Source organism: Hemitrygon akajei, chromosome 28 (genome assembly GCF_048418815.1).
Source record: "Hemitrygon akajei chromosome 28, sHemAka1.3, whole genome shotgun sequence".
NCBI lineage: Eukaryota > Metazoa > Chordata > Chondrichthyes > Myliobatiformes > Dasyatidae > Hemitrygon > Hemitrygon akajei.
Window position 1 is genome coordinate 9,069,710 of NC_133151.1, and position 13,579 is coordinate 9,083,288.

Below are 13,579 nucleotides of genomic sequence, written 5' to 3' on the forward strand. Positions count from 1 at the left end.
ATGGGGCCTGATGACCGGAACCCCCCACCCCCACCCCCTCCCCACTCCAGCCACAGCCCTTCCCTCCATGGGGCCTGATGACCGGAACCCCCACCCCCACCCCCACCCCCTCCCCACTCCAACCGCAGCTCTTCCCTCCATGGGGCCTGATGACCGGAACCCCCTCCCTCTCCCCCTCCCCACTCCAGCCTCAGCCCTTCCCTCCATGGGGACTGATGACCAGAACCCCCACCCCCTCCCCACTCCAGCCACAGCCCTTCCCTCCATGGGGCCTGATGACCGGAACCCCCTCCCCCTCCCCACTCCAGCCTCAGCCCTTCCCTCCATGGGGCCTGATGACCGGAACCCCTCACCCCCACCCCCTCCCCACTCCAGCCTCAGCCCTTCCCTCCATGGGGCCTGATGACCGGAACCCCCTCCCTCTCCCCCTCCCCACTCCAGCCTCAGCCCTTCCCTCCATGGGGCCTGATGACCGGAACCCCCACCCCCTCCCCACTCCAGCCGCAACCCTTCCCTCCATGAGGCCTGATGACCGGAACCCCCACCCCCTTCCCCTCCCCACTCCAGCCTCAGCCCTTCCCTCCATGGGGCCTGATGACCGGAACCCCCACCCCCACCCCCTCCCCACTCCAGCCTCAGCCCTTCCCTCCATGGGGCCTGATGACCGGAACCCCCACCCCCACCCCTCCCCACTCCAGCCACAGCCCTTCCCTCCATGGGGCCTGATGACCGGAACCCCCACCCCCACCCCCACCCCCTCCCCACTCCAGCCGCAGCCCTTCCCTCCATGGGGCCTGATGACCGGAACCCCCACCCTCTCCCCACTCCAGCCTCAGCCCTTCCCTCCATGGGGCCTGATGACCAGAACCGTCACCCCCACCCCCTCCCCACTCCAGCCTCAGCCCTTCCCTCCATGGGGCCTGATGACCAGAACGCTCACACCCTCCCCACTCCAGCCTCAGCCCTTCCCTCCATGGGGCCTGATGACCAGAACCCTCACCCCCTCCCCACTCCAGCCTCAGCCCTTCCCTCCATGGGGCCTGATGACCAGAACCGTCACCCCCACCCCCTCCCCACTCCAGCCTCAGCCCTTCCCTCCATGGGGCCTGATGACCAGAACCCTCACCCCCTCCCCACTCCAGCCTCAGCCCTTCCCTCCATGGGGCCTGATGACCAGAACCGTCACCCCCACCCCCCTCCCCACTCCAGCCTCAGCCCTTCCCTCCATGGGGCCTGATGACCAGAACCCTCACCCCCTCCCCACTCCAGCCTCAGCCCTTCCCTCCATGGGGCCTGATGACCGGAACCCCCACCCCCACCCCCTCCCCACTCCAGCTTCAGCCCTTCCCTCCATGGGGCCTGATGACCAGAACCGTCACCCCCACCCCCTCCCCACTCCAGCCTCAGCCCTTCCCTCCATGGGGCCTGATGACCAGAACCCTCACCCCCTCCCCACTCCAGCCTCAGCCCTTCCCTCCATGGGGCCTGATGACCGGAACCCCCACCCCCACCCCCTCCCCACTCCAGCCTCAGCCCTTCCCTCCATGGGGCCTGATGACCGGAACCCCCACCCCCACCCCCTCCCCACTCCAGCTTCAGCCCTTCCCTCCATGGGGCCTGATGACCAGAACCGTCACCCCCACCCCCTCCCCACTCCAGCCTCAGCCCTTCCCTCCATGGGGCCTGATGACCAGAACCCTCACCCCCTCCCCACTCCAGCCTCAGCCCTTCCCTCCATGGGGCCTGATGACCGGAACCCCCACCCCCACCCCCTCCCCACTCCAGCCTCAGCCCTTCCCTCCATGGGGCCTGATGACCGGAACCCCCACCCCCACCCCCTCCCCACTCCAGCCGCAGCCCCTCCCTCCATGGGGCCTGATGACCGGAACCCCCACCCCCTCCCCCTCCCCACTCCAGCCTCAGCCCTTCCCTCCATGGGGCCTGATGACCGGAACCCCCACCCCCCCACCCCCACCCCCTCCCCACTCCAGCCTCAGCCCTTCCCTCCATGGGGCCTGATGACCAGAACCCCCCACCCCCTCTCCCCCTCCCCACTCCAGCCACAGCCCTTCCCTCCATGGGGCCTGATGACCGGAACCCCTCCCCACTCCAGCCGCAGCCCTTCCCTCCATGGGGCCTGATGACCGGAACCCCCACCCCCTCCCCCCTCCCCACTCCAGCCTCAGCCCTTCCCTCCATGGGGCCTGATGACCAGAACCCTCACCCCCTCCCCACTCCAGCCTCAGCCCTTCCCTCCATGGGGCCTGATGACCAGAACCCCCCACCCCCTCTCCCCCTCCCCACTCCAGCCACAGCCCTTCCCTCCATGGGGCCTGATGACCGGAACCCCTCCCCACTCCAGCCGCAGCCCTTCCCTCCATGGGGCCTGATGACCGGAACCCCCCACCCCCTCCCCACTCCAGCCACAGCCCTTCCCTCCATGGGGCCTGATGACCAGAACCCCCACCCCCACCCCTCCCCACTCCAGCCACAGCCCTTCCCTCCATGGGGCCTGATGACCGGAACCCCCACCCCCACCCCCTCCCCCTCCCCACTCCAGCCTCAGCCCTTCCCTCCATGAGGCCTGATGACCGGAACCCCCACCCCCACCCCCTCCCCACTCCAACCGCAGCCCTTCCCTCCATGGGGCCTGATGACCGGAACCCCCTCCCCCTCCCCCTCCCCACTCCAGCCGCAGCCCTTCCCTCCATGGGGCCTGATGACCGGAACCCCCCACCCCCTCCCCACTCCAGCCACAGCCCTTCCCTCCATGGGGCCTGATGACCGGAACCCCCACCCCCACCCCTCCCCACTCCAGCCACAGCCCTTCCCTCCATGGGGCCTGATGACCGGAACCCCCCACCCCCACCCCCTCCCCACTCCAGCCACAGCCCTTCCCTCCATGGGGCCTGATGACCGGAACCCCCACCCCCTCCCCACTCCAGCCACAGCCCTTCCCTCCATGGGGCCTGATGACCGGAACCCCCCACCCCCTCCCCACTCCAGCCACAGCCCTTCCCTCCATGGGGCCTGATGACCGGAACCCCCACCCCCACCCCCACCCCCTCCCCACTCCAACCGCAGCTCTTCCCTCCATGGGGCCTGATGACCGGAACCCCTCACCCCCACCCCCTCCCCACTCCAGCCTCAGCCCTTCCCTCCATGGGGCCTGATGACCGGAACCCCCTCCCTCTCCCCCTCCCCACTCCAGCCTCAGCCCTTCCCTCCATGGGGCCTGATGACCAGAACCCCCACCCCCACCCCCTCCCCCTCCCCACTCCAGCCTCAGCCCTTCCCTCCATGAGGCCTGATGACCGGAACCCCCACCCCCACCCCCTCCCCACTCCAACCGCAGCTCTTCCCTCCATGGGGCCTGATGACCGGAACCCCCCACCCCCCACCCCCTCCCCACTCCAGCCACAGCCCTTCCCTCCATGGGGCCTGATGACCGGAACCCCCACCCCCACCCCCACCCCCTCCCCACTCCAACCGCAGCTCTTCCCTCCATGGGGCCTGATGACCGGAACCCCCTCCCTCTCCCCCTCCCCACTCCAGCCTCAGCCCTTCCCTCCATGGGGACTGATGACCAGAACCCCCACCCCCTCCCCACTCCAGCCACAGCCCTTCCCTCCATGGGGCCTGATGACCGGAACCCCCTCCCCCTCCCCACTCCAGCCTCAGCCCTTCCCTCCATGGGGCCTGATGACCGGAACCCCTCACCCCCACCCCCTCCCCACTCCAGCCTCAGCCCTTCCCTCCATGGGGCCTGATGACCGGAACCCCCTCCCTCTCCCCCTCCCCACTCCAGCCTCAGCCCTTCCCTCCATGGGGCCTGATGACCGGAACCCCCACCCCCTCCCCACTCCAGCCGCAACCCTTCCCTCCATGAGGCCTGATGACCGGAACCCCCACCCCCTTCCCCTCCCCACTCCAGCCTCAGCCCTTCCCTCCATGGGGCCTGATGACCGGAACCCCCACCCCCTTCCCCAACCCACTCCAGCCGCAGCCCTTCCCTCCATGAGGCCTGATGACCGGAACCCCCACCCCCACCCCCTCCCCACTCCAGCCTCAGCCCTTCCCTCCATGGGGCCTGATGACCGGAACCCCCACCCCCACCCCTCCCCACTCCAGCCACAGCCCTTCCCTCCATGGGGCCTGATGACCGGAACCCCCACCCCCACCCCCACCCCCTCCCCACTCCAGCCGCAGCCCTTCCCTCCATGGGGCCTGATGACCGGAACCCCCACCCTCTCCCCACTCCAGCCTCAGCCCTTCCCTCCATGGGGCCTGATGACCAGAACCGTCACCCCCACCCCCTCCCCACTCCAGCCTCAGCCCTTCCCTCCATGGGGCCTGATGACCAGAACCCTCACCCCCTCCCCACTCCAGCCTCAGCCCTTCCCTCCATGGGGCCTGATGACCAGAACCGTCACCCCCACCCCCTCCCCACTCCAGCCTCAGCCCTTCCCTCCATGGGGCCTGATGACCAGAACCCTCACCCCCTCCCCACTCCAGCCTCAGCCCTTCCCTCCATGGGGCCTGATGACCGGAACCCCCACCCCCACCCCCTCCCCACTCCAGCCGCAGCCCCTCCCTCCATGGGGCCTGATGACCGGAACCCCCACCCCCTCCCCCTCCCCACTCCAGCCTCAGCCCTTCCCTCCATGGGGCCTGATGACCGGAACCCCCACCCCCACCCCCACCCCCTCCCCACTCCAGCCTCAGCCCTTCCCTCCATGGGGCCTGATGACCAGAACCCCCAACCCCCTCCCCCTCCCCACTCCAGCCACAGCCCTTCCCTCCATGGGGCCTGATGACCGGAACCCCTCCCCACTCCAGCCGCAGCCCTTCCCTCCATGGGGCCTGATGACCGGAACCCCCACCCCCTCCCCCCTCCCCACTCCAGCCTCAGCCCTTCCCTCCATGGGGCCTGATGACCAGAACCCTCACCCCCTCCCCACTCCAGCCTCAGCCCTTCCCTCCATGGGGCCTGATGACCAGAACCCCCCACCCCCTCTCCCCCTCCCCACTCCAGCCACAGCCCTTCCCTCCATGGGGCCTGATGACCGGAACCCCTCCCCACTCCAGCCGCAGCCCTTCCCTCCATGGGGCCTGATGACCGGAACCCCCCACCCCCTCCCCACTCCAGCCACAGCCCTTCCCTCCATGGGGCCTGATGACCGGAACCCCCCACCCCCTCCCCACTCCAGCCACAGCCCTTCCCTCCATGGGGCCTGATGACCGGAACCCCCACCCCCACCCCTCCCCACTCCAGCCACAGCCCTTCCCTCCATGGGGCCTGATGACCGGAACCCCCACCCCCACCCCCTCCCCCTCCCCACTCCAGCCTCAGCCCTTCCCTCCATGAGGCCTGATGACCGGAACCCCCACCCCCACCCCCTCCCCACTCCAACCGCAGCTCTTCCCTCCATGGGGCCTGATGACCGGAACCCCCCACCCCCTCCCCACTCCAGCCACAGCCCTTCCCTCCATGGGGCCTGATGACCGGAACCCCCACCCCCACCCCTCCCCACTCCAGCCACAGCCCTTCCCTCCATGGGGCCTGATGACCGGAACCCCCCACCCCCACCCCCTCCCCACTCCAGCCACAGCCCTTCCCTCCATGGGGCCTGATGACCGGAACCCCCACCCCCACCCCCACCCCCTCCCCACTCCAACCGCAGCTCTTCCCTCCATGGGGCCTGATGACCGGAACCCCTCACCCCCACCCCCTCCCCACTCCAGCCTCAGCCCTTCCCTCCATGGGGCCTGATGACCGGAACCCCCTCCCTCTCCCCCTCCCCACTCCAGCCTCAGCCCTTCCCTCCATGGGGCCTGATGACCAGAACCCCCACCCCCTCCCCACTCCAGCCACAGCCCTTCCCTCCATGGGGCCTGATGACCGGAACCCCCTCCCCCTCCCCAATCCAGCCGCAACCCTTCCCTCCATGGGGCCTGATGACCGGAACCCCTCACCCCCACCCCCTCCCCACTCCAGCCTCAGCCCTTCCCTCCATGGGGCCTGATGACCGGAACCCCTCACCCCCACCCCCTCCCCACTCCAGCCTCAGCCCTTCCCTCCATGGGGCCTGATGACCGGAACCCCCTCCCTCTCCCCCTCCCCACTCCAGCCTCAGCCCTTCCCTCCATGGGGCCTGATGACCGGAACCCCCACCCCCTCCCCACTCCAGCCGCAACCCTTCCCTCCATGAGGCCTGATGACCGGAACCCCCACCCCCTTCCCCTCCCCACTCCAGCCTCAGCCCTTCCCTCCATGGGGCCTGATGACCGGAACCCCCACCCCCTTCCCCTCCCCACTCCAGCCTCAGCCCTTCCCTCCATGGGGCCTGATGACCGGAACCCCCACCCCCTCTCCCCCTCCCCACTCCAGCCTCAGCCCTTCCCTCCATGGGGCCTGATGACCGGAACCCCCACCCCCTCCCCACTCCAGCCGCAGCCCTTCCCTCCATGGGGCCTGATGACCGGAACCCCTCACCCCCTCCCCACTCCAGCCTCAGCCCTTCCCTCCATGGGGCCTGATGACCGGAACCCCCACCCCCTTCCCCTCCCCACTCCAGCCTCAGCCCTTCCCTCCATGGGGCCTGATGACCGGAACCCCCACCCCCTCTCCCCCTCCCCACTCCAGCCTCAGCCCTTCCCTCCATGGGGCCTGATGACCGGAACCCCCACCCCCTCCCCACTCCAGCCGCAGCCCTTCCCTCCATGGGGCCTGATGACCGGAACCCCTCACCCCCTCCCCACTCCAGCCTCAGCCCTTCCCTCCATGGGGCCTGATGACCGGAACCCCCACCCCCACCCCCTCCCCACTCCAGCCACGGCCCTTCCCTCCATGGGGCCTGATGACCGGAACCCCTCACCCCCTCCCCACTCCAGCCTCAGCCCTTCCCTCCATGGGGCCTGATGACCGGAACCCCTCCCACCCCCTCCCCACTCCAGCCGCAGCCCTTCCCTCCATGGGGCCTGATGACCGTAACCCCCACCCCCACCCCCTCCCCACTCCAGCCGCAGCACTTCCCTCCATGGGGCCTGGTGACCGGAACCCCTCACCCCCTCCCCACTCCAGCCTCAGCCCTTCCCTCCATGGGGCCTGATGACCGGAACCCCCACCCCCACCCCCTCCCCACTCCAGCCACGGCCCTTCCCTCCATGGGGCCTGATGACCGGAACCCCTCACCCCCTCCCCACTCCAGCCTCAGCCCTTCCCTCCATGGGGCCTGATGACCGGAACCCCTCACCCCCTCCCCCACTCCAGCCTCAGCCCTTCCCTCCATGGGGCCTGATGACCGGAACCCCCACCCCCTCCCCACTCCAGCCGCAGCCCTTCCCTCCATGGGGCCTGATGACCGGAACCCCCACCCCCACCCCCTCCCCCTCCCCACTCCAGCCGCAGCCCTTCCCTCCATGGGGCCTGATGACCGGAACCCCCACCCCCTCCCCACTCCAGCCTCAGCCCTTCCCTCCATGGGGCCTGATGACCGGAACCCCCACCCCCTCCCCACTCCAGCCGCAGCCCTTCCCTCCATGGGGCCTGATGACCGGAACCCCCACCCCCACCCCCTCCCCACTCCAGCCGCAGCCCTTCCCTCCATGGGGCCTGATGACCGGAACCCCCACCCCCTCCCTCTCCCCACTCCAGCCGGAGCCCTTCCCTCCATGGGGCCTGATGACCGGAACCCCCACCCCCTCCCTATCCCCACTCCAGCCTCAGCCCTTCCCTCCATGGGGCCTGATGACCGGAACCCCCACCCCCTCCCCACTCCAGCCGGAGCCCTTCCCTCCATGGGGCCTGATGACCGGAACCCCCACCCCCTCCCCCTCCCCTCTCCAGCCTCAGCCCTTCCCTCCATGGGGCCTGATGACCAGAACCCTCACCCCCTCCCCACTCCAGCCGGAGCCCTTCCCTCCATGGGGCCTGATGACCGGAACCCCCACCCCCTCCCCCTCCCCTCTCCAGCCTCAGCCCTTCCCTCCATGGGGCCTGATGACCGGAACCCCCACCCCCTCCCCCTCCCCTCTCCAGCCTCAGCCCTTCCCTCCATGGGGCCTGATGACCGGAACCCCCACCCCCACCCCCTCCCCACTCCAGCCGCAGCCCTTCCCTCCATGGGGCCTGATGTCCGGAACCCCTCCCACCCCCACCCCCTCCGCCTCCCCACTCCAGCCTCAGCCCTTCCCTCCATGGGGCCTGATGACCGGAACCCCCACCCCCCACCCCCTCCCCACTCCAGCCTCAGCCCTTCCCTCCATGGGGCCTGATGACCGGAACCCCCACCCCCACCCCCTCCCCACTCCAGCCGCAGCCCTTCCCTCCATGGGGCCTGATGTCCGGAACCCCTCCCACCCCCACCCCCTCCGCCTCCCCACTCCAGCCTCAGCCCTTCCCTCCATGGGGCCTGATGACCGGAACCCCCTCCCCCTCACCACTCCAGCCTCAGCCCTTCCCTCCATTGGGCCTGATGACCGGAACCCCCACCCCCTCCCCATCCCCACTCCAGCCGCAGCCCTTCCCTCCATGGGGCCTGATGACCGGAACCCCCACCCCCACCCTCTCCCCACTCCAGCCGGAGCCCTTCCCTCCATGGGGCCTGATGACCGGAACCCCCACCCCCACCCCCCTCCCCACTCCAGCCTCAGCCCTTCCCTCCATGGGGCCTGATGACCGGAACCCCCACCCCCTCCCACTCCCCACTCCAGCCTCAGCCCTTCCCTCCATGGGGCCTGATGACCGGAACCCCCCTCCCCACTCCAGCCGCAGCCCTCACCTGAGCTCCGCGAGTGGCCTCCTCCAGTGACACGAGGCGAGCAGGCGGCCGGCGCAGTAGGCGGGGAAGAGCAGGAGGTTCCAGCCGGCGGCGTGGCAGGCCACGAAGAAGGGGGCGTCGAAGTCGCGCTGCACGGCCTTCCCCATCTGGGTCACCCCGGCCCAGCAGCCCGCCAGGCAGGCTGCCAGCGCCGAACCCCGCGCCACCCTGCCCAGAACGGCCAGCGCTCCCTCGCTGCCCCGCGGTTCCTCTGCGGCCGATCTGCGCCCTGGCTCGTCCGCTGTCTGCTCGCTGCCTTCCAGTGGGCAGAAAGAACGAGAGTGTGGTTTATGCGTCGTGAAATCTGTTAACTTAGCAGCAATACATAATATAGAAGAAAAATACATAAATAAATAACGGTATACGTATACTGAATAGATTAAAAACCGTGGAAAAACAGAAATAATAAATATTTTAAAAGTCAGTTGATGCTCATGGGTTCAATGTCCGTTCAGGACTCGGACGGCAGAGGGGAAGAAGCTGTTCCTGAATCACTGAGTGTGTGTCTTCAGGCTCCTGTACCTCCTCCCTGATGGCAGAGGGGAAGAAGCTGTTCCTGAATCGTTGAGTGTGTGCCTTCAGGCTCCTGTACCTCCTCCCTGATGGCAGAGGGGAAGAAGCTGTTCCTGAATCGCTGAGTGTGTGCCCTCAGGCTCCTGTACCTCCTCCCTGATGGCAGAGGGGAAGAAGCTGTTCCTGAATCGTTGAGTGTGTGCCCTCAGGCTCCTGTACCTCCTCCCTGATGGCAGAGGGGAAGAAGCTGTTCCTGAATCGTTGAGTGTGTGTCTTCAGGCTCCTGTACCTCCTCCCTGATGGCAGAGGGGAAGAAGCTGTTCCTGAATCGTTGAGTGTGTGTCTTCAGGCTCCTGTACCTCCTCCCTGATGGCAGAGGGGAAGAAGCTGTTCCTGAATCGCTGAGTGTGTGCCCTCAGGCTCCTGTACCTCCTCCCTGATGGCAGAGGGGAAGAAGCTGTTCCTGAATCGTTGAGTGTGTGCCTTCAGGCTCCTGTACCTCCTCCCTGATGGCAGAGGGGAAGAAGCTGTTCCTGAATCGCTGAGTGTGTGCCCTCAGGCTCCTGTACCTCCTCCCTGATGGCAGAGGGGAAGAAGCTGTTCCTGAATCGTTGAGTGTGTGCCTTCAGGCTCCTGTACCTCCTCCCTGATGGCAGAGGGGAAGAAGCTGTTCCTGAATCGTTGAGTGTGTGTCTTCAGGCTCCTGTACCTCCTCCCTGATGGCAGAGGGGAAGAAGCTGTTCCTGAATCGTTGAGTGTGTGTCTTCAGGCTCCTGTACCTCCTCCTTGATGGCAGAGGGGAAGAAGCTGTTCCTGAATCGTTGAGTGTGTGCCTTCAGGCTCCTGTACCTCCTCCCTGATGGCAGAGGGGAAGAAGCTGTTCCTGAATCGTTGAGTGTGTGTCTTCAGGCTCCTGTACCTCCTCCCTGATGGCAGAGGGGAAGAAGCTGTTCCTGAATCGTTGAGTGTGTGCCTTCAGGCTCCTGTACCTCCTCCCTGATGGTAACAGTGAGAAAAGGGCATGTCCTGGGTGCTGGGGGTCCATAATAATGGACGCTGCCTTTCTGAGACACTGCTCCTTGAAGATGTCCTGGGTACTTTGTTGGCTGGTGCCCAAGATGGAGCTGACTAGATTTACAACTTTCTGTCCTGTGCAGTAGCTCCCCCCCCACCCCCCCATACCAGGCAGTGATGCAGCCTGTCAGAATGCTCTCCGTGGTACATCTATAGAAAGTTTTGAGTCCATTTGTTGTCATACCAAACCTCTTCAAACTCCTGATGGAGTATAGTCGCTACAGGCCCTTCGGCCCACAATGTTGTGCCGGCCACGTAAATCTAGAAACTGTCTAGAATTTCCCCAGCGCATAGCCCTCCATTTCCCATCTAAGAGTCTCTTAAAGGACCCTATCGTATCCGCCTCCACCACCGTCGCCGGCAGCTCATTCCACGCACTCACCACTCTCTGCGTAAAAAAACTTACTCCTGACATCTCCTCTGTACCTACTCCCCAGCACCTTAAACCTGTGCCCTCTCGTGCTAGCCATTTCAGCCCCGGGGAAAAAGCCTCTGACTATCCGCATGATCAATGCCCCTCAATATCTTAGATTACGTAAGCAGTGCAAAGTAGTGAGGCAACATTCACGGTCGGTTCATTGTTCAGGATTCTGATGTCGGGAAGCTTTTCCTGATACATTGGGTGTGTGTCTTCAGGCTCCCTGATGGTAGGAATGAGTAGAGGACACGCCCTGAGTAATGGGGGAGGAGGGTTATTAATGACCGATGCCGCCTTGGTGAGGCGTCGCCTCCTGAAGGTGTCCTGGATTTTGGGGAGGCTATAGCGGCCGTGACGGAACCGGCTGAGTTTACAACCCTCTGCAGCCATTTCCGATCCGGTGCAGTGGCCCCCCACAGTGCCAAGTCGGGACAAATCAACCAGGAGTCACAGAGTCGCGCACAGCACCGGTACGGGCCCTTCGGCCCGTCTTCTCCATGCCAGTCTAAGCCAGTTGCATTTGCCCGCCTTCGGTCCATATCGCTCTAAACCAGAGTTCCCAACCTGGCAGGGGTCCATGGGAACCCCTACGTCGAAACCTTTCCCATCTCATCCACGTACCTGTCCACCTCTTTTCAGATGCTGGTAAGGCCTAATTTGGAGTTTTGTGAGCCACACACAAAATGCTGGAGGAACTCAGCAGGCCAGGCAGCGTCTATGGAACAGTCGAACAGTCCTTCATCAGAACCCAAGGACCTCGGCCCGAAACATCGACTGTTTATTCCTTTCCACAGATGCTGCCTGACCTGCCGAGTTCTTCCAGCATTTTGTCTGTGTCGCTTCGGATCTCCGGCATCTGCAGATTTTCTCATGTTGGACTATCGTGGGCAATTTTTGGTCACCCTCTCCCCCACAGGGAGCTTTTTCCACCGAGGCCGGGTGGGACTACAACTAGAGGTCATGGGTCAAGGGCGAAAGGTGAGAAGCTTAAGGGGAAACGTCTTCAGTCAGAGAGTCGTGACAGATGCATGCATGCGTGCGAGCTCGACTTCAACGTTTGAGAGAAGTTTGGATAGATACATGGATGGGAAGGGTGTGGAGGGATACAGTCCCAGTACAAGTTGATGGGAGTGGGCAGTTTAAATGGTCCAGCGTGGAATAGACGGGCCAAAGGGCCTGTTTCTGTACTGTTCTATGACTCTATAGCTAGAATCACATGACTTACATGATGTGAATTTTGATAGTAAATTTACTATCCCAATAATATAATAACAATATAACCACATAACAATTACAGCACGGAAACAGGCCATCTCGGCCCTTCTAGTCCGTGCCGAACGCTTACTCTCACCTAGTCCCACTGACCTGCACTCAGCCCGTAACTCTCCATTCCATTCCTGTCCATATACCTATCCAATTTTACTTTCAATGACAATACCGAACCTGCCTCTACCACTTCTACTGGAAGCTCGTTCCACACAGCTACCACTCTCTGAGTAAAGAAGTTCCCCCTCGTGTTACCCCTAAACTTTTGCCCCTTAACTCTCAACTCATGTCCTCTTGTTTGAATCTCCCCCACTCTCAATGGGAAAAGCCTATTCACGTCAACTTTATCTATCCCGCTCATAATTTTAAATACCTCTATCAAGTCCCCCCTCAACCTTATTATAATATATTATAATAACATATACATATACACATACATACACACACACACACACACACACACACACACACACACACACACACACACACACCACACACACACACACACACATATATATTATATATATATATATATATATATATATATATATATAACCTATCTACTAAGATAGGTGGCGTTGTGGATAATGAAGTAGGATTTCAAAGCTTGCAGAGAGTTTAGGCCGGTTAGAAGAGTGGGCTGAAAGATGGCAGATGGAGTTTAATGCTGGTAAGTCTGAGGTGGTAGGACTAATCAAAATAGGACATACATGGTAAATGGTAGGGCATTGAGGAATGCAGTAGAACAGAGTATTCTAGGAATAATGGTACATAGTACCCTGAAGGTGCAATCTCATGTGGATAGGGTGGTGAAGAAAGCTTTTGGTATGCTGGCCTTTATAAATCAGAGTATAAAGAGTATAGGAGTTGGGATATAATGTTAAAATTGTACAAGGCATTGGTGAGGCCAGATGTGGAGTATTGTGTACAGTTCTGGTCACCGAATTATAGGAAAGGTGTCAACAAAATAGAGAGAGTACAGAGAAGATTTACTAGAATGTTACCTGGGTTCAGCACCTAAGTTACACAGAAAGGTTGAACAAGTTAGGTCTTTATTCTTTGGAGCGTAGAAGGTTGAGGGGGGACTTGATAGAGGTATTTAAAATTATGAGGGGGGGATAGAGTTGACGTGGATAGGCCTTTTTCCATTGGGAGTAGGGGAGATTCAAACAAGAGGACATGAGTTGAGAGTTAGGGGGCAAAAGTTTAGGGGTAACACGAGGGGGGAACTTCTTTACTCAGAGAGTGGTAGCTGTGTGGAACGAGCTTCCAGTAGAAGTGGTAGAGGCAGGTTCGATATTGTCATTTAAAGTAAAATTGGATAGGGATATGGACAGGGAAGGAATGGAGGGTTATGGGCTGAGTGCGGGTACAATCTCCCTACAGGCAGACGGGGCGTCACCGGCACTGTAAAACCGTTGTGCTAACCACTACGCTACCGCGATGGCCCCATCGTAACTCCACATAGGACCTGAGATTCGTTTTC

At 63.2% G+C, this 13,579-nt stretch overlaps 1 protein-coding gene across 1 annotated transcript in view; it reads right to left on the reverse strand.

Annotated features, from left to right (window-relative positions):
* LOC140717603 (solute carrier family 35 member F3-like) overlaps positions 1 to 13,579 on the reverse strand; it is an 87,928-nt gene that overhangs the window by 26,740 nt on the left and 47,609 nt on the right. Inside the window, exon 2 of the mRNA XM_073031175.1 lies at positions 8,784 to 9,078. Within this exon, the coding sequence (XP_072887276.1) occupies positions 8,784 to 9,078 (295 nt within the window). The remainder of the gene's footprint in view (positions 1 to 8,783; positions 9,079 to 13,579) is intronic.